The following is a 27,783-nucleotide window of genomic DNA, read 5'->3' on the forward strand; positions in this document are numbered from 1 at the left end:
TTTCATTAGATTTCTATACGTTTATATATACATATACACTATTCCTATTTGATTATGATCCCACTTTCAGATTGTCATATTGGCTGTAGTTGTTTCTTCCCCTATTCAAACCACAATAGTGAAGAATAGAAGATTGTATTTTATTGAATCTCCGTAGGGTAAAATTGCCTTTCCAGTTTTAGTTAGATGCCATCTGGTTCTTCTTTTCTATCACAATGATATAGCAAAATCCATGGATCACACAATACTCTTTCCCAACAAGATGCGAAAGTGGAAACCCGATGAGACATCGGATCTCATCCGTGGTTGCCATAAGGTACTCACGCTCACTCTTTCACAATGCTAGTTTTTATACACTTACTTCATTTTGATTAGCACGGAGTTGGCGCGTGGAAAAAAATAATGGATGATCCAGAGCTGCACTTCTGCAATCGCTCCTCCGTTGATCTCAAAGACAAGTGAGTAAGATGGCACTTACTTTGCTTGACTCAGTGCTTACTTTTCTCTCTTTCAGATTTCGGACCCTCTACCCGAATGAATATAAACGACTCTATCCCGGGAAGGGTATCATTGGATGCACGGATGAAAACTTCCGGAGAGTTGGACAAAAAGTGCGACATGTCTACACAATAGAGGAAGACAGGGCATTGGAGAGAGGAGTTGAAAAGGTATTCCAGATTACTAGACTATACCTTTTATTTTTAATCAAACCGGTTATTGTTAGTACGGCCCATGCTGGGCTAAGATTGCGAAAGATCCAGTGCTGGGTTTATCCCACCGGCGGGGAATACACTTGCGAGATAGGTGCGGAAGCCTCTCTTGCCTTCTTATGACTGTGCTATAACCCATACTAATTCACTGGCATGTGCTCTAGGTATAGGACACGATTTCCCAAAAAATATAGCTCTTTTGGCTATTCGACGACTGGCCCTCGGCGCTTGCGAGCAGACGCATGGAGCAACGAGGAGAATGACTCGTCGGCCAAGAGACAACAGACAGAAATAGAGGAGAGCTCGTCCTACATCTCCCCGGAGGAGGAGTTTCAACGATTTCAGAACGAGCTCTCAAACAACGAGGTCTGGATACCGGGTGATAATGACCCTGCGATGAAGGGGCACTATATTCAATAGTTGAATGCTTGCATATCTTTATTGTATAATAATATTGTTGTCAATAAATTTATTGGTTTTTTGTTTCCGGCAATTAATCTGGTTGTTCGGGCTTTCTCGCATTTTCCTAAAATAATGTGATGTCAGGTAACGCGAAAAAACACGAATTGCTTTAGCGAATCTACGTTCTCTCTAGCAATAATATTTGCTTCTTCCATCACTTCTATTATTTTTTTTTTTTTTTCGTTGAAGGAGAAAAAAAATACACAACACTTTGTCTCATTTTTTGAATCGTTAACAACTCTTTGTTAGCACTACTTTCTTATCTTCACACACAATCTGATTGCATTTTTCAAATATTCCATTGCACACTTTTTTATAATTTTAGTCTTTCAACTATTTGGCGTGTTCTTGACACGAATATTTTGGCACCTTGATGACAATACAACCAGAGGTAACAGCCTAAATTATTTTTTTTTCTGCTGGTTATCTATAAAAATTGATTTATAACTATCACATGTGCCTCTTTCGGTACTGATGCTTCCATAGACAACTCGACTGTTGGATAATTTGGGCTTTGTCCACGAGAGTAATGATTTGGTCGTTGGGGAAGAACAGACAATACAACGCGAAGAGAAAGCAGTGAAAAAGCGCTGGCTTAACTTCTCCGCCCTCTCCACACAATGGCCCTCGGATTTGGAAACAATCCACGGTCTAAATGAGAATCCGAATGAACCAGTTTCTTCGGAGTTGTTTTGGTGTAATTCGCTAGCAGCAAGAGGTAGGCGCACTTAAAGTCACCCCCTTTGAGGGAAAGTAGAGCTTATTTTTCTTTTTGTGAAGACCATGATAATTTCATGGGAACAGATAAAATACTAGGACATATATGTATTTCACTGCTACGAAATTCACAGGAGAACGAATACATGGCGCTTGTACGAACGAATATCGTAAGTGCTCTATTTCCTCGGTGTAGCTGTGCTTTTTATTTTATTTCATTTGCTCTTAATGACTTTTTCTTTTTTCATTCACTTAGAAACTCGCTGTCATCAAACTCCTTCGTTCTGATATAACCTCTAATGCCAATATCCTGGGGGCCCAGTGTCGCAATCTATCGGCCGAATCGCGTACAATCCTCGCTGCAGTGCTCAAGAAGTATCTCGAGCTAGTGCACGACGATATTTTATCCTCTCCATCGTGCGAAGCCCCGCCAGCGATTGACGATAATCGTATACTGAGCATTCTTCTGCAACTCGAGGAGAAACGGCAAGATAGTGTAAGGCTTTTATTAAAGAACATGGAGTTTCCGCGTATTAGAAGATATCAGCACTTGGATATTGTGGTGGATGAACGAGAGCGCAATGATGAAGAGCAGCATAGGCTAGAGAAATTTTTGGCCATTTTTGGAGCCAAATTGGATGGATCTCAAGCAGGAAGCAGTGGGCGAGATGAGTTGGTTCAGGGTCAAAGTGGCTTTCGCCGAGAGTTTATTTTCAACGACAAGAAACGGTCGCGCCATATACGGGAGTTTATCGAAACAGAGAGCACGTTTGTTCGAACAATGCAAATGCTAGTGGATGTATTTGTGAAGCCACTTCGTAGTGCGGCCAAAGACCGAAATAGTGCAATTTTGCGGTTGTACGAATGCAATGTAATCTTCATTAATATTGAACAGATTCTTGCTGCGAACCGGTCCTTTCTCGATGACTTGGAGGGGCTAAGGGGATCCTTTGATGGATTTGGGAGAATTTGCGCCAAACATGTAGGCTATCTCTTTTGCTTTTTGTAGGATTGGCCTAGTGCATTTAACCCAAACAACTATTATTTTCTCTCAGATGGCCAACTTTGAGTGCTATTCAAAGTTCTTACAAGGCCGTGAAGACTCTCGTACTTGCCATTTGCGCGAGCAGAAAACAAATAGTGTTTACAAGGCATTCTTGCAGGTAACGGCTAAGCAATGGTAAAAAACAGTGTGGGACACTGCTAACATATCTTTTATTTTTCGTTTGCCCATGGATAGAAAGCAAGGGATAATCCTGAAGTGCGTCGGATGGCTCTTCAGGATCTACTAGTACAGCCTGTGCAGAGAATCGGGCTCTACACGTTAATGTTTGAGAGTAAATAGTTTTATTTTATTTTATTTTTTGGTGCTAGCGAATTCTGACTTTGCGCTGAAGATATTCTGAAGCATACCCCTGATGACCACGAGGACTACCAGTTCCTAGTAGAGGCTCGTTCAAAAGCAAGCAGCATTGCACTCATGGCTGATGACTACAATACGAGATTAGCGCAAACATTCTTCAACATGCATAATGCAATTGCAGACTGTCCGGTGAGCTTTCAAACGATCAGCATTATCCATCGCTTCCCAAAAGGCTAAATACTCTTTATTATCTGTTAGGCGTCCCTGATTAACCAGCGGCGTTCTCTCGTCCGTCATCTTGATGCAACTGAGGTTGATATCACGAGTGCAAAGCCAATTCGTCCCGTCACACTGTTCCTCTTCACTGACCGCCTGATGATCGTCCGCCGTATCCCAAACGTGACGAATGGACTCGATGCGTGCGGCATTGAGAATCATCAAAATGGATATAATAGCAAGGGCGCGATACCAGGCACTCCTGGTACACCATCGAATGGTGGAAGCAGTGGCGGAGGAAATGGGCCAAAATCAAAACGGGAACGCAGGACATCACAAAGCTCTGGGGAAAAGCCCCTTAAATTCAAAGGATGGCTCGGTCTAACCGAGGTGGATGTTCTAGACGCCGATACCAACGTAAATCCGGGGGGATTCTTTATTCGCTCTGTGAGTGTCGAGCTTCAACAGCAAAGGACACCTGGATCGAGAGGAGAAGATGCCACCATGGGCGGGAAGCGCATGGTGTCCGACTCCTACTTCGCAAAGCAACATTTGCGAGCATTTATAGCCTGCGAAAGTCGAGAAAAAGACAAATTCTTGAGACAATTCGCGCGAACACGTGCCTTGCTCAAGGCACGGGACGAGGAGAGTGTTGTACGCTATCGACAACTGGGAGGCCTTGATGTTTACGCAAACATATATAGGGCAGATCGGTATAGCGAGGCATTGAAAAGAGTATGCATTTCGTTTTGGCATTGATATTGCACACAGACTTTGAAATCTAACTCGATTTTTCTCCTCAGAATCACGTCGCTTTATGGTTTTCTGAGGATTCTACCAACCTCTCGAGATGCATACCTGATACGCCAACCGACCCGCGTATACTTGGGGTGGTGTGTCCCCAGGAGGAGGGATACTCTCTGATATTCAGAAGCAGAGAATGGATAGGGCACTCCCCGCCCCCTGGTTTCCAATCTACACCTTACCTGAAAGTCCCGGTCCAGGATCTTGAGAGAAAGTTGTTCAGTCGCGTGATACGGGATGAGTTTGCGCTTCGTAGTCATATTCCTCTGTATCGACGCCTCTATGAGCGCGAAAACGAGCTTATGCTAGCGACCATAGTCCGTACGCGACCTCGACTCATCAAATCGGCAAGTGATATACTCACTCGGCCCTCCAGCCTTAAGAATCTTTCACGGCTACTTTCACCCAGTGGAAGTGGAATCGGCAGCGTAGGAGCGGGACCGCAGAGCCCCTCAAGATCGGCCTCCACTCTTAGTAGCAGCATTGGTCTGCAATCCGTCGTGAGCAGCTCCGAGTCAGCAAGTACCTTCACGACGATTGACAGCGGCTTTTCAAGTATAAGCAGTTTAGTAATGGCTTCGGGGATCGGATCAGGAGGCCAGGCCTCCACGGGGGTGGTTCACAGGATGGGCGGGTCGGCGGTGCCGCATAAACAGGAAGCGCAAAGCGACCCGGCCAGTAGACCATTGCCAAGGTTGCCCGAACGGCAACACTCGCGATCTGCATCGAGTCTGTCATCAGACGAAGATGAAGCAGGGGGAGAAGAGGAAAATCAAGCCCTTAAATCCGATCCAGACGATATTTTTGCTCCCTCGCTTTCCAAACAAAGGAGTAACTTGAGCTTTGACGAGTCGGGAGCCGATTCCGAAAGGGGCACACGGCCAGCAGCATCGTCAAGTAGCCACGCTTCCAATGCTGCCGAGTCAAGAATAGATGGTGGCGGCGATAAAGGGGTCGAGGACCACGATAGAGAACCCATCAAGATGACGGAGGCCGGCATGGAGGCGAGAAGACTAATAGGGCAACTGCGCGCAATTCTTCCTGCCGATACTCATCATCTCTCTCTTCTTTCACAGCTTAACACCACGGTTGATCTCCTGGTATCCACCTTCTCTTCCAAGACTGAGTTGGCTTCGCGTGAAATTGATATCCTGCGGCGGGAGGCTCGCCTGCGGGAACAGGCACTCCGCGCCGCAGAAATGAAGTACGAAGAGATATCGGAGGAAATTGATATGGTATATGAAAGGTGCAACGAGGAGCTTGATACGATCTGTCAGACGATAGAGGCAGGGGACCAGGATGGGATCTCAAAGATGATAAAGGAAGCTGTGAAGGAGAGAAATCAGTGGCGAGATAAAGCCGAGTAAGTTGACATTCTACCTCTTTATTGTGAAGTGGACCTGGAACACTGAATTAACGCTTCTTGATGTCGGTTGAATAGGCAACTACAGCGCGAGTTGAATGTGCTGCAGAAGTTGAGAAAGAACGAGTCAATAACCAAGTGAATTCCCACATTTTTTTTAAATACTATTTATATTTTCATATCCGCAAGAATGAGTTATTGATTTATTTTTCTTGTCTCTCTCCTTTAATTATATCCCTTGAACTTCTCCTTTTTTTCTGTAGACCTTTTTGAGCTTTTCCTCCTTTATTTTTTATCTTTTACCTTTACAGCACGATAAGTAATAAAATCGTACATATCCGAATTCTGCCTTATTTACACCACCATTTTTCTCAGCTACAGCATATATATATGCCTGGAAATCATGTTGAATGTCTTTAATTTTTATGAAAAGGTAAAGTGGTAAGCACGGCAACTTGTTTGATACATGAACAGTATTTATGAGAGTTAACTTGCCTCACAGTGTTATAATAATCTGCTTAATTTTTATCCCAGTTCTAAGGTCCAAACAACATACCTCATGCAAATATTAGGAATCACTTAATCAGCCGAGAGCAACTTTATCACTTTCAGTACACTACAAATTTTGCATCAATTTTCTCTAGACGCCCCCGTCTTACTGGATGAATGGAAACATATTTGATTTGGATGATTATCCAAAATAGTGCTATGCAACCGTATACGAAACTAGTCTTGCTTCAATACAGGTATTAATTCCTTTATTATTGTATAGGTTCTACTCAAACACTTAAAGGGATATATTTGTTATAACAGAATGATGAAAGAAAGGGCTTTCAACATAGCCGATTACGGACCAAGAGTGAGATGCTCGAACGTATCCCATGATTTGCCAAACAAACTAAGACTTATCTTTGCCACACCCATTGCTGACGACCGCCCGGGTTTGTGCCATAGATCTTAGTTGTGAGACAACCGCTCAATACTATGGTCCCGATTCTGAGAGACTTTAAAATTGACTATGGAAGAAGAAAAATTTGATTGCATGATGGCCTAAGAGTTCATTTGAAAAGAAAAAAAAAATTCTATACGAGTTTTGTCACGAAGGATATAAAGAATATTTTGGTAACTGCAAAAATATGAGATTTCAAGCTTGAGCATACTGGATTTAGATATTGGGGAGTCAACGTTTCAGAAATATCTGCAACTATTAATATGTCTTCAAAAATTTGATAACCAGAGTAATAATTCTCGAATACTACAAGCGACTGTGAATTTATTGCACTAAAAATGAGAGGTCTAAAATAGATATTCGCAGAGCTATTAGCTCTCAAAAGTTTTTGATACAGTATAATACTGAAGATTTATATCTAAATGGTTTGACCAATCAATTTTCACAATTCTTATTTCTACTACTAATTCTCTTATTTCGGTTCTATGATTTATACGCTTTATTTTGTGTTTTGCTTTTTGCTCTAATTCCTTTACATTGAGAGGCGTATTGAAAAAGACAGAGCGGTAGGGGGAGTAGCCCGAATGTTGTCAACATGTTCCCAAGTCAAAAGCGACGACCCTCCCCCATACTCTGAGTGCGATGAAAGCAATGTCAGTAGTATTGATCAGGTAAATAGGAGAGTTCAAAAGTTGAAAATAGTGCTATATTGAAATGCGATCTTTTAGAAAATAACTCAACTAGAGGGATTGATAGCACACATGCATTATTATATTGTAAGCAATATTAAGTTGCAAGTGTCAGCGCTTCAGAACTCCCTCAACACATTAAATCGTCGTCAAAGCGGCATTAATCATGCTGTGAAGGAGAGCGGAAATGAGAGCTCTTTGATGAAACAGGTGCAAGGGAACGATGCGGAATTAGAAAGTAATAGCAGAGAGCAAGTAATAGCAGAGACTGATACCGGGCTCCCTTCCCCCCGCTGCCTGCATTTATCCTCGACCTTCAATCCAGTAGATCTCTCGGCTACTAGAGCTTCTAGAGCAAACTGTGAGCATGAAGAGGAAGCAGCGATAGATCGCATTTGCGACAAGCTCACTACCATGATATCATCCTGTAGTGATGCTCTTATTTCCTCTTCACCCACCCCTCCCCCCCAACACAGTTCAGAGTTCTCACAAGATTCATTCGCTGAACGAGTTCAGGAGATGAGAAACCGTGTTGTTGGCTCATTTCAGCGCGTCAACTCTAGTATCCGAAGTCTAGATTTATTGTCTCGGGATCTCGCGGGACCAACGGAGGAAGAAGTGCGGCAGCAAATTATAGAGGCTATGAAGACAAGTTTATTTGATGGCGTGAGCCTCCAAGAGATAGGTGGTAATGGGGAAGCCAGCTCCCCACCACTGATATTACCCAATGGCTCAGCACAAAACGTTAGTTTGAGTTCTATGCACCATTCGACTGACTCTACATCTCCGCAAGATACCGACGAGGATGATATACCTGTGAGAAATGTAGGATGCTCAATCGGTCATGCTTCTTATATGACGATCGCTTGGCTCTTAGGAAGACCTGTATTTTCCAGTGGGATTGTGCGAACCATGCATAGAAAATTGGGAAGGGGTTTACTCGCGTGCCACGCGAGTAAATCGAATGGCAAGGGAATGAGAATAGAAGAGACAGAAAACATACTCGGGCATCGAACCCACCAGTTGTCCTTAGCACAGGAAGTTAATGATATCCGGATTCCATTCCTTGCGACTGTAGTAGGTGAGACAGATAAAGAACCAGATGCTATTAGAAATGATAAAGGGGATGGATCCAGCAATCTGCCTAACAATACTACCCGTAATCCGAAACAGCTTTCAATTTCTACCAAGTGTCCTACTCATCCAAAACGGCACTTTTCACCCAACGCTCTCTCCTCATACTCCACTGGGGATCTCTCCGATACACCCTCAGAAGTTTCCCTAATCACTCCACCGATTCCCTCCACCCCTACTGCTCGCCCTTTGTATCATCAATATCCGCGTTACCCCCATCGGTATTCCCCACGTATACGCCATGCTCGCTCGACTTCTCGCCTCAGGCGAAGGCTGGTTATTTCGCCTGCTGGCGATGAGGAAAGCCTTGTGGGGAAACGCACATTTGCATCTGGGACCCACAAGCGTGCCTTATCGAGACAACGGGCTGGAAGCTCAGCGAACTATCTTCAGATGGAATGTGAGAATTGCTCCAGACAACGCTGCTATTCCCCCTCGCCAAAGCCAGATATTGGCGAAAATGATGGTGGCTATGGGTGTGCATCACCAGCGGCTGCTGAAGGTAAAGGTGGTTGGATCATATCTCATTTTAATAGGAGAAGTCTAAAGATTCGTAGACGTTCATCAATATAATACAATATAATATAATATAATTTTATTCTGTTTTGTTTTGTTTTGTTTTGTTTGCTTTACTTTGTTCTGCCTTGTTTTATTTTAGTCTTTTGTATTGTGTTTATGATATCTTTTACCTTTAGGTTTATGATTAATATTTATGATTGATTTTATGCTTAATTCATACTCTCACTTCCTATTGACTCTATCTCCACATTTAGTTTCATGTTATTCTATCCTACTTTACACCTATACCTCTATATGACCTTTATTTCAACTGTTCTCGCTTGTTTTTTAAGCTATTTTTTAAGTCCAATCATATTTTTCTCAATCAACTTAATGTTGGTGTAGAATGATTCCAATATTTGCATAGAATTTTCTAAGTGGGTATTGTGGCAAGAAAATATTATTTCTTATTCTAGGAAGGAGAATGATGAGGAGAGGAGGATGAATTAGAAATATATAGAAATAAGGACAATAAAATCATAGGACCAATATATGTTTGAAAACAATATCATCAACATGCTTCATGGCTCAACCGAGGAGTAATGTACAATTCATATTGGTATTTAAGAGAAGGAAAGGTCGAATTGGAGGCCGGGGTTGAGGAACCACCATTGCTGCTGCATTCTATCTATCCAGCTGGATACAATACGCAGCCGTTCCAGAGGGGAGGTCACTGGCATGAGTTGGTATTTTTCGAGCTCCGATATTGGCATGATGGCCCCGCACCAAAACGAAAGGCTGGCTGGATTATCCGCCGGCACCGGCCCATACTGCAACTCGAGTCGCTGGGCCAGTGAGGCAGGAATCACCTGGAAATATCTGCGTACAAATCGGAGGAGTTTTTCAACTTGCTCGCTGGCTTCATTTATATTGGCACTCGGCTTCGTGAATTCCGGATCATCTTCCACGGGCACAACGGTGGCCGTGTCATATCCGTCGGTGACGGCGCGCTCCACGACCCGAAATCGTCCTTCGGCAGTGGCGCGGAGCAGCGCTCGCCCGTCTGGGAATATCTGCACGTTATCGATACGCAGCATTGTGCCATAGTCGACATACCCGGTATCTTGGTCTCGTAGTATAAAGCCGAAGCCGATCTTAGCCGCCAAACACCGCCGCAGCATCAATCGATAACGCGGTTCAAATATATGTATAAAACATGCGTGTCCTGGAAACACGACCGAGTAAACAAGAAGCGGAACTTGGTCAGTCCGTAGCTCCGCTTCCAGTTGCGTGCGTCTTTCATGGATCTGCTTTGGAAAGAATGCTTCAATTAGCGACTTGAGGACATGGTTCGTCGGCTGGGAATGAAAGGATCCATAAAGTGGGAGAGAAAATCGACAAACAGGGCAATTAGTTCCATAGTCGAGCACACGCAGGAGGCACCATCTGCAAAAGGTGTGGCCACAGGTTAGCGTGATGGGTTCGTTGAGGAGCTGGTTACAGAGTTGGCATTCGAGCTCATGTAATAACTGGGCGAGAAAACTGTCCAACGAGCCGTCGATGGAAGGCATTAGCAAGTTGAGAGACATGGCATGAGAGCCTAACCCCGGCGAGGAGATCGGGGAAAGACTAGACGAGAGTTCCGTGGCAATTGAGATTGGAGATGACGATACGTCATTGTGGAAATTCCTTCCGTGCATCGTATTCTCGCCTCCCTGAGCCTCAGTTCCGCTGTCATAGTCAGTATGAAAATCAGGCTCGGTATCGCTGCTATCTTCCCCCTCCCCGAAGTACTCGTCAGAATCCGATACTAAACTCTCCCAAGTATCCGGGCTCCTCTCCCGGGGCATGTCTCCGATTCTCCCTTTATGCCCCGGGATTCTTGTAGAAATTGGGCGGGCCAAGGACCGAGCCCATGGAACTATCAGGTCAACCATCTTTGACAATGTGATATCTACTCTGGTCTCCACCTGTACCGGTTTTCTGCAATCGTCTCCTAAAGGACACCTCCTCCACCCGCTGAGGGCCGCCTCCGAGGACTTCCAAACACCCTCTAGACAAGAGCCGCACACACTGATACCACACGCCAGCGTTACTGGCTGCTGGAGCCAGTTGGCGCAGAGGGGACAGGCAAGGTGGTGTGCGAAGGACTCTATTATGAACTGTTCGTTAAGCACCATGTACAGGCATTATCTGTTCTGTGGTTAGGTTGAGAGATAATAGAAATGACTCGGATAATGTATAATGAGGGGGCTAGCAGATATGAGCAGGTGCGAAACTGGTGAATCGATGCTAACGATGGAGATTTTATATTCAGAAGGTACTTTAAATCTCGATTCCTTTAGATCGGCTCGATGATTATTTGTTCCGAAGCAGCTCGCCCCACCTCAACTGCCACAAAGGCCGGACTCACCGCCAAATTTTACCCAAATTAAGAATAAGACTGAAGTTCTAGGTCGGCCCAGAGTTGGATCAATTGGCATTGGGCGGCCAAATTTTTGGGAGTATATCGCCTGATCCCGATTCCACAGTGGCCCAATTTGGCATTAAGTATTTCGTTTTTCAGTTTGGTTCTCACATTGCCAATCCTGGCCAACTGAGCCATTCATGTATATATTTATATTTGTATATGTCATTTTATAGATTTACAAAAAAAAAACAAACATACAATAGGGATCTCATAAGATCTTGCGTCGGTACCCGTTTGGAACCACATATTTATCAATGATGAAATTCCTAAGTCTATTACACACAAGCTCAGTCACCTTGGGTACATCTGTCAGCCGGGTGCGCGAGCCGATTGCGGAGCCCACTGAAAATTCGATGTCAAAATCGGGAAGCAGCGATATGACAAGGTATCGATCAGGGGGGGTAGATACGAATTCAAGTGTCATCTAGAGGAGCAAAGAGTTGGAAGGTTAGTGTTTCATATGAAAGTTCTGTCAAGGGATTGGGCCAAGATAGAAAAGCCATATTCTGGATGGAGTCCCGTCGGGATCATGCGACCAACACAAGAGTCGGCACTCATGCTTGAAAAAAGACAAGGAATAATTTCCCACTACTTACAGTTGCTGAAAACTTTACCACAGAGAGGGTGAGTGAGACGGGCAAAGCCGCGACGCACGGCTTTGGCCAATTTACAAGAACTCGCGTGTCAAGTGATATGGTTATTTCGTCAGCATACTCGACGTCAATTTCGGCCCGCTGGAATCAAAAAGTTCACGTTATATCAGATAGGAGGAATAAAAAATAACGAAAATGATGAGAGGTACCAGAAGACCAGCCTTATTTGATGGTCGTATCCGCACGTTAGAAAACAGGGGAAATTCTTCACCGAGAGTGAGGCCCTCGATATGAATGGGGCCCTAGAGTAGGTATATCTATATGTCAACCATTCTATTTTCTCCAGCCCTAGACAAATAAGGAGGGGTAACTTACAATAAAGCTGGGTCGCACATTGTTAAGTAGCCGGTCAACCCATTGCATCAAATCTATCTTCACTTGTGGATCGTGCCGATAGTGAGTGAGTAATTGGGCGCCAAGCACGTTAGCCCAGTCAATAGCTTCCGAGGGGTGTGAGTATATCTCATAAAAAGTTTTCATAAGTATATGCGTGACACGTTTGTCGGGGGATAGAGGTTTGGATGGGGAAGATGCTGTCTTTTGCTGTTGTCTTGTGTGGATTTTCTAGTATGAGAGATGGTGTCAATGCAATTCAGAAATTCTAGAAACTCTAGGAGTGTTTGTATACCATGGTGGTCGTGGTCCGGTTCTCAGAAAAAAGGTAGTGCATAAAAAGGATAACGATAGCAATCGTGATGAATTGCCCTACAATAACACCCCCGAAAAACGACAGTCTTAACTGTGCCGATGAAATGGTAGTGTTTATTTGAGAGAGAATTTCTGCCACAGGCTGTGCATTGGGGGGAGCAGTAGCCATGTCGAGTCAATCCAAATGTGGCCCAAAAGAAATAGTATAAAAAATATGAATAGGGTACAGGCTCTATGTGGTTTTGCTATCTACACTAATGAGGTATCCTCATATATATTCATCTCCAATGTCGCGTTCCTTGCCAGTCAGATAAAATTCTGAAACTTGTTTTGTTATTGCGCTAATGGCGCAGTCATTTCCTCCAGCGAATTCGAAGCGACCACAATTCAAAGCCAAAGTTTTATCGTTAATCGTCCTCGCTCGCTCATTTTTTTTCAACTCGAACAAATGTATAATCAAGGCTACAGCAATCGCCCGCCACCACAGCATCGCACTCCCAACTATAACGGACGTGTTTCCAGCCCCCCGTTCCCAAACCGGCCAGCATCTGCCTCACCGCCCCCTCTTCAACATCCTATTCCTACTCATCCTTTCCATGTTAGAGATACAGGAACTCCAACACCGCCTCCATCTTCCTCACAGCATTATGGCGGTCATGGCCGTGGGATGTATGGCCACAATAATACCGGCTATTCATCCACATCTTCAGCATCTATGCAAGGGCGCGGTCAGCAGGGTGGACAAGGAGTAGGCGATTTTAATCAAATGCTCGGGATCGATGATGCGACTGCAAGGCTGGGTATGCAGTTCGGTAAATCAGCGGTATTGGCCGGCCACGACTATGTGGAGAAAAATGTGCGATTTCAGCTCCTTGCTTCTCGAGATTGTGTTGTCTCATCTGTTTTTCTTTTGGATGCGTAGTTTAATCGATATGTTAATCTTCCGGCGCTCAAGAACTACTTTAATGTGACCAACACGTACGTTTTGAACAAAATACAGTTGTTATTATTTCCGTGGAGGCATAAGGTATAGTCCGGCTTTCTTGTCATCACGATTTCGCCGGCTTTCTAAATTTATTGGACCTGGCCGATTCTAATCTACTTATTAGCCGTGGTCACGCTCAGTAAAACGTTCCGAGCAGACAGGACAGATGGAGGGATATCTCCCACCAAGAGAGGATATTAATTCTCCAGATCTCTATATTCCCAGTAACTGTCATCGAGACTCCTACGCTTGTGTTATAATCTAGCTAACTATCTCGCTTATTTTATATAGCGATGGCATTTGTCACTTATGTTCTACTTGTTGGGCTTATCCAAGGACGTGCACGCGCGTAAGTTTCTTTAGACACTATTTCACGACATTGGTCTAACCACGACCCCCATACCTATTCAGATTTCATCCCGAACAACTCGGCATCACCGCGTCAAGTGCTTTAGCCACCATTGGCTTTGAGATATTTTTAATGAAGTTAGGATGTTATCTCCTTAATATCACATCGGATAGTCAGGTGCTTGATTTGCTTGCTTATTCAGGCTATAAGTTCGTGGGGTAAGCATTTAACTTCTTATTGCGATAATTGCGTACTTGTACACTCACGGCTATATTGCCGGGGACGATAGAGTGATATTGACTTTGCTTGCGAAGCTGCTGTTGCCGAATTGGGCAGTGATTAGCTGGGTAGTGTTCTTCTACACCGCATTCTCGGTTGGCTTTTTCTTGGTAAATCGGCAGAATTTTTGCTCACGCTTATAGGATTCTCAACTGATTTTTGTTGTCATATTTAGTTGCGTTCACTGCGCTACATGGTTCTACCTGATTCATCCACCACGACTGCAACTGCATCTCCGCAGCGAAAGCGGCGTGTCTACTTTCTCTTTGTGCTGGCGGCCCTTCAGTTGGTGTTTATGTTTGTTTTGCTATAGTAAGAGTGCTACAGTGACCGGGCTGTATAAAATTTATATACGATAATTAAAACTTATTTGAGATATTTGGCTTTTTTTGTATTATTATTTCTTTTTTTTGTTGAAGGGAAGGAAATGTAGCTCATCCTATAATTATAGAGGCACAAGCTAAGTTTGGATTTTGATGGTCCTCAAAACACCTGGAGGGGGTCTTTTCTCTTAAAACAAAAGATCCCCCATGGATTTCTACTAGTTTTTACAAGCCATAGGCTTAAAACACCCGTCCAGTGAGCTCTTGGACTTATATCGAGCAATAGAAACTATCATTTAGAAAGGCATCCTATCCCTTGCGACTTGGACTTCGGTTGATGCTCTGTGTGCGGCCAAGCTATTGCCATGAATCAAAGAGGGTGGAAAAATGGGCGCTTCCCCGGTAAGGAAATCATTTGCCTCCGCGGCCCTCATATGGGGCCATGGGTGCATCACGATAGAGTTGAGACTAGCTCTTCTCCGGTGAACTATCAGTTTGCTGGGATATCAAGTATTCAGTCTTGCAACCTCAGGTGTACTCGTGTCCCAACTAGGGCTTCCCCTTATTTATCCGTTTCGGGCCTGCCTAAACTTTGCAGGACAAGTTTTAGAATTTAAGATGAATCGAAACATGTTTTATCCTCTGACGGCCAATATAATTTGAATGAGGCAATGACCAGTAGCGAGGGCTGAGTTTGATGCAGTCAACGTGACCTTTCGAGTCCTTTTTTTCAATCCTTCTTTTTCTCCTTATTCTTTATCTTATTCTCTTTTCTTGTCTTTGAGCAGCTTTTACTAATTAACCCTTCTCATTATATTTCGTCCAGAGCAACTGCAGTGTGCTGTTTATTATGAAACTTTCTTTTTTTTCTCTGGTGGCCCTCACCACGCTGACGGCCGCTAGTCCTACGCGCCAAGGCTCCCTCCGCCTTCAGCTCCAGAACGCAGGGCAATATGTTCAGCAGGTGTGGCATGATGTGAAAAGTTATGCCCATGATGTTGAGGACACCGTACGCCAGCAATTTGACAGACTTAAGGATGATTGGGTGCGTGTGTTTGAACATCCCGCATTCCCGGATCATACGATGCGCTATAAACATCCGAATATATGCGATCCGGGTGTTAAACAGGTAAAATCCCATACTGGTTTGAGCTGAAGCCGGGAAGGAGAAAAGACGGCTCAATGGCATTTTTTGGTGCTTTAGATATCAGGTTACCTGGATACGGACGAGGATAAGCACTTCTTTTTCTGGTTCTTCGAATCACGCGGAAACCCGGAGAAAGACCCCGTTGTCCTTTGGCTTAATGGTGGTCCTGGGTGTTCGTCCATGCTCGGCCTTTTGATGGAGTTGGGGTATTAAACTTAGGATTGTTTCCTTTCAAATGCCGAAGCGTCTGATTTATAATCTCATTTCCTCTAGGCCATGTCGTGTAAAAGTGGACGCCTCCGGTCTTGACTACAACCCTCACTCCTGGAACAATAACGCCAGTATCATCTTCCTCGATCAGGTATTTAAAGCGGATATTGGGCGCTCTAAAACTCCCATGCCTACACTGAATATTTTTCAATACCTTTTATTTAGCCTTTGAACGTTGGATATTCTTATGGAAGCTCTGGTGCGACCAATTCAATGGCGGCTGCTAAAGACGTTTATGCATTCCTACAGATGTTTATGAAGGAGTTCCCGCAGTACGCGGATTTGGACTTCCACGTTGCTGGAGAGAGTTATGGAGGTAGGGGTTCTTCGTTTTCACGCGTTCATGGCTAGATGAATGTGTTTACAAACCACGAAATTCCTCTAGGACACTATGTGCCCAGCATTGGCTCCGTTATCCATAAGCACAATGCTGGCGAATTTTCCACCTCACATCTCGCTGCCAATGCACACACTTTGCGCCCGCTAAACCTCAAATCTCTTCTGATCGGCAATGGCCTCACCGATCCTCTGGTGCAATACAAATATTACGAGCAGATGGGATGTAACAACACGTATCGCCCGATCTTTTCTCCCAGTACATGCCAGCGCATGCACAGAAATTATCCGACTTGCGCCAGGTTGATCGAATCGTGCTACTCGTCAGAATCGCGCTGGACATGTATCCCTGCCAGCTCCTACTGCAACCAACAACTCATCATGCCATTCCAATCCACCGGTCTCAACATCTACGACATTAGGAGAAAATGCGGAGACAATGCGCTCTGCTACGATATCATCCCTGCCATTGAAAAATACTTGAACCGGGAGGATGTGAAGCGTGCGGTTGGAGCCAAGGTTGATCGATATGAGGGATGCAACAACCAAATCAACTTCCAGTTCTTGATGGCGGGTGATTGGATGCTTCCATTCCACAAGAAGCTGCCACCACTTCTTGAGGACGGAGTTCGCGTGTTGATTTATGTAAGTTTTGTCAAACTTAGGGAGAGGGATTCGCTGTATCTGACTTTATTTTTTCACTTGTAGGCTGGTGACGCAGACTATATTTGTGAGTAATTTTTTTAGTATCTATTGAGGACGCGTTTACTCAAGATGGTTTTCTTTAATCTCTCTTTGGTTTAGGCAACTGGTACGGTAACAAAGCATGGACTCTCGAACTCCCTTGGTCTGGAAAAGAGGAATTCAATGCCGCCAAGGATACCATTTGGACGAACCAAGCGGATCAGACCAAAGCTGGTGAACTTCGCACCACTGCGGACAAACGCTTTGCATTCTTGCGCGTGTTCGAGGCAGGCCACATGGTCCCGTACGATCAACCAGCTAACAGCTTGGTGAGTCATAATTCCCTCTGTTACTCTGAATCCACCTAGGGCTAATTTGTCCCAATTTACCACTTGCACAGGACTTTTTCAACCGGTGGTTGCAGCGTGAGCTCTGATAGAGAGGATGGATGCCAGTATTTCACCTCGGCACGGTAGAATCCCTTAGATTCGTGTATATCACACTGATCCGAATATTTGATATGAATACTTTTGAGTTGCTCTTCTTCTGTATTGTACCCAATCTACAGCAGTATATTTCTCAATAAACTCTTGCACAAAAACCCTGAGGGTTTTCGAGCTAGATGATTTCTACCGCTGAGCATGCTATTGAGGGGATTGGATTGAGAGAGGGAACCCACAAACCGGTCGGAGCTCAAAGATGCCGTGTCTATTTGCCTGCGTGGTTAGGGGCGAAAACACCGAACATTACCTAAACTACTGCATATGTTCAAGCAGCCGTTCGGGTCTCATTAAGGTTTTTTTCGATCAAAGAGCATTTCGAGTCTTCTATGCGCCGATTTGCGTAGAGGGAGCACATGCCTCGATTTTCATCATTCACCCTGTTACAAGGTGTATCGGTAGGCAACCCAGCCGTGACACCCTGCACTCCACGCCCCCCGAGTGGCCTCTACACTCGAACAATAAAAATAGACTTGTCGACATCTTGTCATCATTTCATTGCGTTTCATTTCATTCCGCCGCATTGCGTCCGGGGCTGCCGTCAGTTGCCACGTCCTATTCGATAAGCATTGCCCCCAAGCCGGCGAACCTAGATGTAGAAGCGCGCACAAACAGCCATCGGCTCAAATAGACGTGGGGCTACACCACTCCCATAGACAGACGCATCATCTATTCATACACGTATATTTGTAATATATATAAATCGGAAGGAAATAGAATCCAGCCCCGCCCCCACTCACATCCAACTCGACCGCCCCATAAGAATATATGCATAGAAAAGGCAACGCGCTGCTCAGCATCGAGATCCTGACCGAAATCCTCCATTTGCTCCAAGAGAAAGACTACTATCACCACCTCTTCACCGCTGCAAGTGTCTGTCGCCTCTGGAATCAAATCGCCACCCCCTTTCTCTACTACCGCCTCTCCGTCTCCCGAATCTCGACGATGCGGCTCCTCGCCCGAACCCTCTCGGCCGAGCAAGGGCATCATAGATACTGCGAGTTGGTTCGCGAGGTGGACCTCAGCTGTGTTTCCCAGACCCACGACATCAAAGGCGAGGATGTTTTCTGGTTAGAGTCGCTAAGGGGCCTTGAGAGGGCGAACTTGATGTTTTGTCCGGTGGATGATGAGCTACTTGATGCTTTGGCGACGAACAGCCCAGGCCTACTAGAGCTTCGATGTTTCAATAATTCGAGGCTGACCGGCAGGGGATTACGGGCCTTGGCGAGGAAATGCAAGAGGCTGGAGCGGCTCTCACTAGGCGATTGTCTACAGGTGAAGGGGTGCGACATTACGGAAGTGGTAAGCTCCACCGAGGTCAGAGAGCTCGAACTTTTGAGCGTAAACTGGCTTGAGGATACGTCGCTTCTCTCCATTGCAAGCGCAAGAGGGCCAATGCTTACAAGGGTCCATTTATGGGAGTGCCGTGAGCTGAGCGATGACGTTGTCATTGCGTTTGTTCACGCCTGCCCAAACCTTCGCTCGGTCGTGTTCCGCCACTCGCGTCGACTCACCGACCGCGCCATTGTTGCGCTCGCCTCGTGTACTCAGCTAGAGAGTTTCGGGATTGGAGGCATCGAGGGCGTCACTAGTAAATCGCTTGGTGAGGTGGTGTCTAAAACGCGGCTGCGCTCGTTGGATTTTGACCTCTCGACCCCGGTAGAGGATTTTGATTTCCTTTCACACGCAAAGGAGGTGGAGTGGCTACGGATGAATGTGTCGTGCACGCCTCACCCAGACGATGCACTCTTGCAGCTAGCACGTTCCAATCCCCCACTCAAAACCCTGCATCTTCTCAACTCCGCCTTCACCGACGACGCGCTTGCCGCCATGTGCTTCTGCACCAATCTTCATACTCTCGGGCTCTACCGCTGCCAAAAAGTTACCTCGCGCTCCCTCAGCACCCTTACTCCTCGCCTGCACGAGCTCATCATCGTCGGTTGTGAGGGGATCAACCAGATCAAAGACATGGTGAAGAGAGCGTCTGATTTGAGCACATTCAATTTGCAATCGGATATGGAAATGTCTGCAGAGGAGCTCATAACGTTGGTGGACGAGTGCCCGCGCTTAGAGCGCCTGACTCTGCCAAGCATCGAGCGTATCCCAGTCGATGTAAGTATTGGCTTCGTCCATTCCTCCTCACCGTTTCTACTCTTGGAGGTTGTCCTTGTTGGCGTCTCTAATGTCTATCCATCGATACCAGTGCGCTCTACGCAGTCTCTCGAAGCTGAAGAACATACGATCACTCCGCCTGGACCTCACCCCCTTCACTCCCTCGGATGTCATGAACCTTATTTCTCTATTACCAAACCTACGCGACCTGCATCTCTCCGAGACAGAGAATCTCTCTCTGGACTATCCAGGATGGGGCCAAAGACCAAGACCACTGGTGCGGATAGGGGAAATGATCCTAGAATAAGGCATAGTAGGGCTGTGATGTCACTTTATTATGAGTGGACAAAAGGAAAAAAGAACAGTATTAAAAATATATTTAAACAGAATCTCTGATGATATTAAATATGTGTAGAAGAACGACAAAAAAAAAAGTGGAAAAAAAGAAAAGTTATTTTTGAAAAGACAATTTATCCTACAAAACTAGAAAACAGCTTAAAGAATAAGACAAGAAAGAGATAGGTGCTACGAGGTTCACAAATATAGATAAAGTAAAAAGATGCAAGAGTGCACTATTGGTCCTTTCTGCTCTGTTCTGATTCGCTGCCCGAATCCTTCTCCTTCTTGCGGCGAAGGTTAGCCTCTCGGCAGGCTTCAAGTGTAGGCGCATAGGTGCCGAGCAATCGATCCCAGAGGGTGAAGAAAGGCTGCGAAAAGTTTGCCTTGATGCCTACAGGTTGATGATGTATATCGTGACTGTAAAAAAAAACGGGAAAAAAAGAAGTTAGGATATGACTCCTTGAAAAAATATATATACTATTTGCTTACTATTTAGCATTATTATTAAAGAACAGTTGCAAGGGGTTCCATGGGAAATCGTAACCGGAATGATCATCCACTAATATTATACATATTCGCTGTCCATTAGATACTGCAATAAATAGATTTATCAAGGCACAGAAACATACCTGTCTTAATGGTGGAGAAGGTGAAGAAAATAGCTGCACTCTTGACGGTCATGCCAGACAGGAAATAGGCTAGCCCACCGCCCACTGAATCCATCACAAAGCCTTCAATAGGATGATTGTAAAGGGCACCGTAGGCATACGGCACATAGAGGCGATGGTGAACCGAGTGCAAATGCTTGTAGAGGAATTTGTTGGTATGGAAGAGGCGATGGAGAAAATATTGGTAGGCGTCGAGTATAAACCTAATTCGAAATCAGGCGAAAATTAGATTTGATTCGTAAGCAATAGGATGCGAAGGAAGCCGACGCCTGTATTCAAAGAAGGCTGTACTTACATTGCAACAAAAAATCGCACTGCTGGCTCCACATACCAGTACATCCATCTCGCCAGCTGCTCCACAGCTGGTCCATTGAGCATCGACGTCAGATAAGCCTCCATTCCCAAAGTACCAACCGATTTCGCAATCCAGGCCTGATGCCAAGCAAGCGTAGCACCCTGATTGACTCCCGTCTCCTCTACGCCGCTTGTTAGTGCCAGCGCTAGCATTGCCTGGAGAACCTGCTGCAGAAACACCCACCACACCACCTTTCCTTTCGATACTCGATTCTTTTTGAGCTCTTCGGGGGTGTGTATGCGGAATGGCTCGAGAAAAGAGAAGTTACAGTAGTCGAGGAGCTCGTACATTAAGGAATAAACCCAGTAGGCGACCACCGGGAGAAAAACGGAGAGAAGCGAGTCAGAGATGAAGGGGAGAAGATCGGCGGATTCATGTGTATGTGGCAAGGAGGAGGTTGTGTTGGCGATGGTCATTACGGTATAATTAGGAGTTTAGCGCGCAAAATCAATCGGGGTTTTTGAAATTAGATATTAGAGATGTAGTGATATTATAAACAAAAGTAGGGGATATTAAACAGTGATTTTATTGATGTAGAAGAAGAAACAGTAAAATACCAATTGTTGCACACGCTCAACTCATTTTTATTTTTATTTAAATTGGTTTCTGCGCCACTGCCATCTCACCCTTCTGCTTGCCTCTTAGAACTCGGTCGTGGTCCACAGCGGGTCGTTGAGGTAGTGGATGTTATCGACTCCAATACCCTTATTCACTTTCCGGCTATAGGAGAGGGAGAGAGAGAGGATTGGTTAATAACGGAGTAATATCTTGGCCAAAGTAGGTCTCTATATTACATATCCTCAGTAGACATTTTGGTCAAACCTATGGCAAGGGCGTGCTCCTTTCCTTCTGCCATCACCGTGACAATGCTGTCTGTCGGAAGATCAACATCAAGACGGGCCCCAGGGGACGTGAGACCGGGGCACATAATGTTTGCGCCTGAGAGGACGAATTTAATAGCGCCTCTATCCACTTGAACTTTGGGGAGAATATCCGGGTCTATTCAAGATGAGTTAGGAAAAAAGGCGTTAAAATCGAGAAATAGGTTATGCCTACATTTGTGAACTAAACGCAACGCGGGGTAATAAGGCCCGTCGAAGTGCTGGAAGAATAGGATCTCGTTGTTCACCGTCAAGAGTTGGATGTGTTCGCGGCTAAAAGTGTGATTTTATCAAAGATCGTGAGCGTAGGCCCCTCCATCGTACTCTACAGACGCGTTGTTTTGAAGCATGCTTACCATTTCACTAAAACAATAGGTGTCTTCTTGGGCAGAATCTCGTCGATAATCCCCTCCAGTGCGGGCATTTGCTCCAAGAGTTTTGTCCTAATCCCGCGCTGTATCGAGCTTTTGAGCTGGTTTTGACCAGATATATCCTCCTTGGCATTGAATCTATCCTCCCAATGAATTGCGTTAATAAATAGCAGCGATCTTGAGCTAAGAGTTCGAGGATTACTTTTTGAACATGGCTGGTCTATTCACTTAGAGGATAGAGTAATATCGTCCAAATAACGAGAGGCTTTGCTTTTTTAAAATTTGAAGGGACTAGTGGCAGAATAGAAAAATTTATAAATTTTGTACCTAGTCTCTCCACCCCTACTCTCCCTCCACCCTCCTTCATTCTCATCATCAGAGGGAACATCATAGAATTAGACATTAGCAACATGCCAAAAAACGGCTCAGTGCTTCAGCGTCTCCGAGGCTTTGATGCCTATTCCAAAACGCTCGATGAATTTCGCGTTAAAACGCTTTCAGGAGCAACCGGTGAGTATTATCATCAGGTTCTCTCCATGCATCAATATTTTGATTTAATTACCCAACTCGTGTATAGTGACGATTGTGAGCGCAATCATCATTTTAATTCTTGTCCTGTCTGAATTCCAAAACTATCGGACAGTGAGTTTCAAACCAGAATTGGGCATTGATACATCTAGAAAGGGCAAGATGACTGTTAACTTCAACATCACCTTCCCCCGTATTCCCTGTTATGGTTGGTTTAATAAGAGCAGTGATGATGCGTTATTGGATTCACTAATTCTATTGGTTCATTCTGTTTACGTTCTCAGCACTTAGCTTGGATGTGATGGATGCATCGGGCGAGCATCAAGAGAATTATGACCATCATGTCTACAAAGTTCGACTAGACCCTGAAGGCAGACCGATTGTTGCCGAAAAGCAGAATGGTAAGGCACACGCTATGCTTTATCCTCCTCTATAGATTAATATAGCCGTATTTTATAGAGCTTGGAGATAATACCAAAAATATCCCAAAGAATCAGCAGGAAGACTATTGCGGAAGCTGCTATGGTGGTGTAGAACCAGAAAGTGGATGCTGTAATACGTGCAGCGACGTTCGTATGGCCTATATGCGTAAGGGGTGGTCGTTCGTACCGGACGAGGTTGAACAGGTACATATTTTGTTGTTAATATTATGATCTCTCTCTCATCAGTTCAATCTAATAATAATGATCTGTTCGCCTCCTAGTGTATTGCGGAGGGATGGAAGGAGAAGATTGAGCAGCAATCGAAGGAGGGGTGCAACCTCCATGGAAACCTGATCCTGAACAAAGTGCCAGGAAATTTCCACATCGCTCCTGGAGAGAGTTTCCAAAACTCGCACGTTCATGTCCATGACATGCAATCCGTCATTACACCGGGGGCCAAGGTACATGCTTTTTCAACAATTTCATTCTATTGTCATTCATAACCGTATCCTTTGTCTCGCCTTTGTAGTTTGACCTAAGTCATATTATTCACGAGCTCAATTTTGGCAGAGGCGTCTCCTCCGAAATTGTCCAACCCCTGGAGGGCGTTAGCAAATCGGCCAAGAACTGTAAGCCTTTGTCCATATCCTATTCAATAGAATCCTGCGGCTAAATTCGCTATTGATGTTTATTAGTTGGATACATGTATCAGTACTTCTTGAAGGTGGTCTCGACCGATTTTGTGTTTTTGAACAAAACAAAACACCGCACAAACCAATACTCTGTCACGCAAAATGAGCGCGAACTGGCTGGGCACATGGGTCATGGCGGTCTTCCTGGTAAACTTTTGGAAATCTATTTCCACTTGGAGACAACTATGGCTAATAGAGATTTCTCTAGGCGTCTTCTTCAATTATGAGATCTCCCCCATGCTGATCACTTACAAAGAAACTCGCGGCTCCTTCGTGCAGTTCTTCACTGGTGTTTGCGCCATTGTTGGGGGTATCTTTACTGTGGCTGGGCTGGTCGATGGTTTCATCTATCAGGCAGAACGACGCATCAAGAAGAAAATGGAGCTGGGGAAGGCATTGTAATACCCCTCCGTCTACACGAAAAACCACGACTATTTATAGCTTTTTTTTTGTTTACTTTTTGCTTTGAATGGACGCAGTTTTATTCGTTATTCTGTAATATATATCTCTATTCTTTCGTGGAGAGAGAAAGACTATACAATGAGGTGGATCGGTGAAAAAAGGAAATAGAGGGTTTCATTTTGAGCTGTTTCAGGATAGAGCATAATCGATTTTCCTTACCGAGAAAACATGGGGGCCATCCTATTGCCTCGAAATAGGATCCGGCCTCGAAAGGTCTGAGCGTCATCCCTGCATTGGGGGATAACTGCGAACGGGAATTTTCAATTGGAATGATTGGATTGGAACTGATAGACAATGAATTTTCCCATTCAGCAAAAAGAATCCATTTGCGGGGGGGGGGAGCAAGCGTACCATAGTACACCCTTTGGCACCTAAACTCCACCATCTCCTTCCTCCGTATTTAATATCTGCAAGGACGGTCAGCATGCAGATGTAACGGCACCCGAGCATGGCAAGTAAAACGGAAGTATCTCTTCATGCTTAATGTCCGAAAGCCTGCAGGCAGTAATATGTCTACACCAGGGCTTTAATGCTTCTTAGGAGGGGCTACAAGATGGCCTGGGGAATTACGACTAGGTGAGATGAGCTCTCGGAAAGCACACGATTTATGAAACGTAAATCGCGGATTCAAATAGAGAGATTATGCCCGATGATCAACGAGCCCCACAGCCAATATGCCCTCAAAAATTTAACGCACTTTCCAAGTTTAGCCACAAGGGGACCGGTGAAATATGCACGCTACTCTGTTATATTTCCTTTGAAAATCAAGCACAGCCCTCTTCTCACTCTTTATTGATCGCCTGACCATGAGTTTGCTTTTCATCTCTGCCCTTGCATGGAAAGCCGCGCTTACCATTGCCCTGATGCTGGGCATTGCTGCCATTCGAACGCTCATCAACATGTTTCTCCCGCCTGCTCATCTCCGCCATCTCCCTAAAATTCCAACCTTCGCATTCATGTTTTCCATCATTCGGTCAGAGGGGAATGACTCGCGTGAAAAGCGTATTCTCTTGCCCATTCTTGACAAGAAGGGCATGGCAACTGTAGAGCTACTTTTGTATTACCAGGCCTTGTTTGGCTCCAGGCTTACTTGATTCTTTTTCCTTTCTATCAGATCTGGTTCAATGGAACTTGGAGTGTCCTGTTAAGCGATCCCGCTTATGTTAAAACATTTATGACCAATGCAGGTAAGCCACGGTTTTTTTTTTTGATTTTTGTAGGTAGTGTTGGGATGACTGGACCGCTTTCCTTGTAGATACGATCCCCAAAGATATACGACTATTGAAACAAAACAAGCTCAAGTGCAAGATGTTTGGGCTTGACAATTTGGGCATCAAAAACAAGGAGGTAAACCTAATCTTGACTCCTCCCTGAATGCTCCATGAAGCTAACTATAGTTTAATATGTCCCAAATAGGAATGGAGATACCACCGAAAAGTGACTATCTAATTGCTACTAGTACTGATACTGATTGTGGTTGACTGAAGCTTTTGTCTTTGTTTGAAGTTCCTTAATCCAGCCTTCCGGCACACGTTTCCGACACAGATGTTTGGCGAATGCACCCACGAACTTTTCGAGATCCTTGACCAGGCTATCTTGTGCGAACTTCCCGTCGAGATTCCGCCCCTCATGAGCCGCCTATCACTCGACGCGCTTGGAAAGTACATCTTCAAATTCAATTTCAACGCGCTAAAGGGAGCAGGCGATGAATATTGTCAAAAGTACAATGCAATGATGAAGGGCATGTTCAATCCACTTTTCATATTTTTCCCAAAAATCTCCTTCTTGCCTCTTCCCGTGGTACGGCGACTCTCTAAGACCATAGATGACGTGAACGAGGTAAATAGGCAGTTGTGTGAAAGATTTGTGTTGATAGACGTAGATATTGACGATGGTTTCATCGTGTGTAGCTTCTCTTTGGTATTATCGAGAGGAAAAAGAAGGAGCTTGATGCGGGTCTCTACAAGGACGCTGATGAGCACGAGAAAGATGTGCTGACCTATATGATCGAAGGGCTTGCCACCGAAGATGAAAGCAAATGGTCGAAAGAGCAAATAAGAGTAAAGATTTGTTGGATTGCTAGGTCACCCAGGCCACCCTTGATGACCTTGTTTCTATTGCTTTGCAGGCGGACCTGCTTATTCTCTTTGGAGCTGGGCATGAATCAACCCAAGGGTATATATTTGTCTCTGTCCCTCTATTGATGTGCACACCTCCAAGACTTCCCCGAGAAACATCTTATTGATCTCTCGTCCCATTAGCTCTCTCTCGCTTGTCCTCTATTTCCTTGCCGTCCATCCTGAGTACCAAGAATTAGCTCGGCAAGAAGCTGATAGCATCCTATCTGAGTTTGATCGCATGCACATCCCAAACGTTGAACAATGCAGACACATGAAATACATCGACTGCATTATCAAGGAGGTGCGCAACTCCATTTTCCGATAATTCACTTGGGATGAAGCAACTAACTACAAACGCTATCCCTGTTATAGAGTCTTCGTTTGCACCCCCCTGCTTCTCTAATAGGCCCTCGCGTGTTGGAAACCCCCATGAAAATAGGGGACGAGACATTCCCCCAAGGCACTTATTTGCTCGCTAATCTCTTTGCTCTGCAGAATTCATCACGAACGTGGAAAGATCCAGAGCGGTTCTGGCCGGAGCGCTTTCTTCCTGAGAATAACCCGCCCCGTGACGCTTGGATGCCGTTTAGCGGAGGGCCGCGCATTTGCGTAAGATATTTTCCCCATAAACTGTTCACATCCAATACTTATGGTTATCACCACTCCTAATGTCTTCACTCCTCCATAGCTAGGGATGCAATTTTCATTGACTGAGCAACGCGTCGTGGTCTCTATGTTGCGTAAGACTCTAGTTTTTTTTTCCTTAAGAGGTTCAACCCGCCTTATATATATTTATAACTCTCTCTAAGTTCGTAATTATACGTGGAGTCTGCCTGCCGACTCACCGCATGCAAACGGTCTCAAGACAAATCCTATTTTCGGCCCTGTTCACTTGCAAAATCTCAAGCTTAATTTCAAGCGACGGAATTGAGCCTATGCTTGACCGTCCGGAGATTCGAAAAGAACGGAGCGAGCTAGATAGATATTGAACCTTGAGCCTGTTATATGAACACTTCAATTTCCATTTATTTACTCCTGTAGAATCGAGGATTCGATTCTAACCATGTGTCTTTAGAACAATTTTGTTTCGTCTTCTTCTCTGCGTAGCACCGATACTAACTATTAGGTATTAGATTGTAGTTTGTAATATTAGGCCGTAATGAATAGAATTAGGGGGGGGGACTGGCTGTTTTGACTTGAATGAAGACTCTCTTTCAACTGAATCATAAAAGGTTGCAGAAACAGGGGAATCATAATGAAATGGGTGCTGAACTCATTGGGTCT

General features: G+C 44.9%; 12 protein-coding genes across 12 annotated transcripts; 8 read left to right on the top strand and 4 right to left on the bottom strand.

Moving 5' to 3' along the window:
- Positions 1 to 232: 232 nt before the first annotated feature.
- On the top strand, positions 233 to 1,130 carry VTP21DRAFT_662 (uncharacterized protein; the record flags this gene model as incomplete). The annotated part of the gene is made up of 5 exons (XM_069397270.1): positions 233 to 316; positions 376 to 458; positions 515 to 668; positions 725 to 804; positions 875 to 1,130. The coding sequence occupies 5 exons, from the start codon at positions 233 to 235 to the stop codon at positions 1,128 to 1,130; spliced, it is 657 nt and encodes a 218-aa protein (XP_069257041.1).
- A 415-nt stretch (positions 1,131 to 1,545) lies between these two features.
- Positions 1,546 to 5,777, top strand: VTP21DRAFT_663 (uncharacterized protein; the record flags this gene model as incomplete). Its single annotated transcript, XM_069397281.1, has 10 exons — positions 1,546 to 1,563; positions 1,659 to 1,890; positions 1,953 to 2,059; positions 2,146 to 2,871; positions 2,945 to 3,052; positions 3,130 to 3,226; positions 3,287 to 3,441; positions 3,511 to 4,203; positions 4,272 to 5,635; positions 5,714 to 5,777. 10 exons carry the CDS (start codon positions 1,546 to 1,548, stop codon positions 5,775 to 5,777), a joined length of 3,564 nt encoding a protein of 1,187 aa, XP_069257042.1.
- Positions 5,778 to 7,168: 1,391 nt separating this feature from the next.
- Positions 7,169 to 8,980, top strand: VTP21DRAFT_664 (uncharacterized protein; the record flags this gene model as incomplete). Its single annotated transcript, XM_069397292.1, has 2 exons — positions 7,169 to 7,255; positions 7,313 to 8,980. The coding sequence occupies 2 exons, from the start codon at positions 7,169 to 7,171 to the stop codon at positions 8,978 to 8,980; spliced, it is 1,755 nt and encodes a 584-aa protein (XP_069257043.1).
- Positions 8,981 to 9,528: 548 nt separating this feature from the next.
- Positions 9,529 to 11,085, bottom strand: VTP21DRAFT_665 (uncharacterized protein; the record flags this gene model as incomplete). The annotated part of the gene is made up of 1 exon (XM_069397303.1): positions 9,529 to 11,085. The coding sequence occupies one exon, from the start codon at positions 11,083 to 11,085 to the stop codon at positions 9,529 to 9,531; it is 1,557 nt and encodes a 518-aa protein (XP_069257044.1).
- A 498-nt stretch (positions 11,086 to 11,583) lies between these two features.
- Positions 11,584 to 12,845, bottom strand: VTP21DRAFT_666 (uncharacterized protein; the record flags this gene model as incomplete). The annotated part of the gene is made up of 5 exons (XM_069397314.1): positions 11,584 to 11,799; positions 11,972 to 12,109; positions 12,178 to 12,270; positions 12,344 to 12,592; positions 12,657 to 12,845. The coding sequence occupies 5 exons, from the start codon at positions 12,843 to 12,845 to the stop codon at positions 11,584 to 11,586; spliced, it is 885 nt and encodes a 294-aa protein (XP_069257045.1).
- Positions 12,846 to 13,124: 279 nt separating this feature from the next.
- Positions 13,125 to 14,602, top strand: VTP21DRAFT_667 (uncharacterized protein; the record flags this gene model as incomplete). The annotated part of the gene is made up of 7 exons (XM_069397325.1): positions 13,125 to 13,532; positions 13,599 to 13,703; positions 13,786 to 13,885; positions 13,953 to 14,010; positions 14,073 to 14,228; positions 14,300 to 14,399; positions 14,465 to 14,602. The coding sequence occupies 7 exons, from the start codon at positions 13,125 to 13,127 to the stop codon at positions 14,600 to 14,602; spliced, it is 1,065 nt and encodes a 354-aa protein (XP_069257046.1).
- Positions 14,603 to 15,462: 860 nt separating this feature from the next.
- On the top strand, positions 15,463 to 17,485 carry VTP21DRAFT_668 (uncharacterized protein; the record flags this gene model as incomplete). The annotated part of the gene is made up of 8 exons (XM_069397336.1): positions 15,463 to 15,741; positions 15,817 to 15,965; positions 16,033 to 16,120; positions 16,195 to 16,345; positions 16,415 to 17,010; positions 17,074 to 17,095; positions 17,170 to 17,378; positions 17,450 to 17,485. The coding sequence occupies 8 exons, from the start codon at positions 15,463 to 15,465 to the stop codon at positions 17,483 to 17,485; spliced, it is 1,530 nt and encodes a 509-aa protein (XP_069257047.1).
- Positions 17,486 to 18,317: 832 nt separating this feature from the next.
- On the top strand, positions 18,318 to 19,968 carry VTP21DRAFT_669 (uncharacterized protein; the record flags this gene model as incomplete). Its single annotated transcript, XM_069397347.1, has 2 exons — positions 18,318 to 19,661; positions 19,753 to 19,968. 2 exons carry the CDS (start codon positions 18,318 to 18,320, stop codon positions 19,966 to 19,968), a joined length of 1,560 nt encoding a protein of 519 aa, XP_069257048.1.
- A 265-nt stretch (positions 19,969 to 20,233) lies between these two features.
- VTP21DRAFT_670 (uncharacterized protein) lies at positions 20,234 to 21,439 on the bottom strand (the record flags this gene model as incomplete). The annotated part of the gene is made up of 4 exons (XM_069397359.1): positions 20,234 to 20,417; positions 20,490 to 20,559; positions 20,630 to 20,871; positions 20,964 to 21,439. The coding sequence occupies 4 exons, from the start codon at positions 21,437 to 21,439 to the stop codon at positions 20,234 to 20,236; spliced, it is 972 nt and encodes a 323-aa protein (XP_069257049.1).
- Positions 21,440 to 21,664: 225 nt separating this feature from the next.
- On the bottom strand, positions 21,665 to 22,488 carry VTP21DRAFT_671 (uncharacterized protein; the record flags this gene model as incomplete). Its single annotated transcript, XM_069397370.1, has 5 exons — positions 21,665 to 21,743; positions 21,818 to 22,022; positions 22,080 to 22,177; positions 22,261 to 22,413; positions 22,478 to 22,488. 5 exons carry the CDS (start codon positions 22,486 to 22,488, stop codon positions 21,665 to 21,667), a joined length of 546 nt encoding a protein of 181 aa, XP_069257050.1.
- A 197-nt stretch (positions 22,489 to 22,685) lies between these two features.
- VTP21DRAFT_672 (uncharacterized protein) lies at positions 22,686 to 24,319 on the top strand (the record flags this gene model as incomplete). Its single annotated transcript, XM_069397381.1, has 8 exons — positions 22,686 to 22,785; positions 22,853 to 23,011; positions 23,088 to 23,204; positions 23,263 to 23,429; positions 23,507 to 23,686; positions 23,755 to 23,854; positions 23,921 to 24,064; positions 24,126 to 24,319. The coding sequence occupies 8 exons, from the start codon at positions 22,686 to 22,688 to the stop codon at positions 24,317 to 24,319; spliced, it is 1,161 nt and encodes a 386-aa protein (XP_069257051.1).
- An 866-nt stretch (positions 24,320 to 25,185) lies between these two features.
- Positions 25,186 to 27,430, top strand: VTP21DRAFT_673 (uncharacterized protein; the record flags this gene model as incomplete). Its single annotated transcript, XM_069397392.1, has 11 exons — positions 25,186 to 25,422; positions 25,494 to 25,566; positions 25,635 to 25,726; positions 25,796 to 25,816; positions 25,886 to 26,218; positions 26,290 to 26,439; positions 26,508 to 26,554; positions 26,641 to 26,800; positions 26,872 to 27,108; positions 27,188 to 27,239; positions 27,309 to 27,430. 11 exons carry the CDS (start codon positions 25,186 to 25,188, stop codon positions 27,428 to 27,430), a joined length of 1,524 nt encoding a protein of 507 aa, XP_069257052.1.
- Positions 27,431 to 27,783: the final 353 nt, after the last annotated feature.

The sequence above is a fragment of the Calcarisporiella thermophila genome (genome assembly GCF_041956535.1).
Source record: "Calcarisporiella thermophila strain CBS 279.70 unplaced genomic scaffold VTP21scaffold_1, whole genome shotgun sequence".
NCBI classification, from domain to species: domain Eukaryota; kingdom Fungi; phylum Calcarisporiellomycota; class Calcarisporiellomycetes; order Calcarisporiellales; family Calcarisporiellaceae; genus Calcarisporiella; species Calcarisporiella thermophila.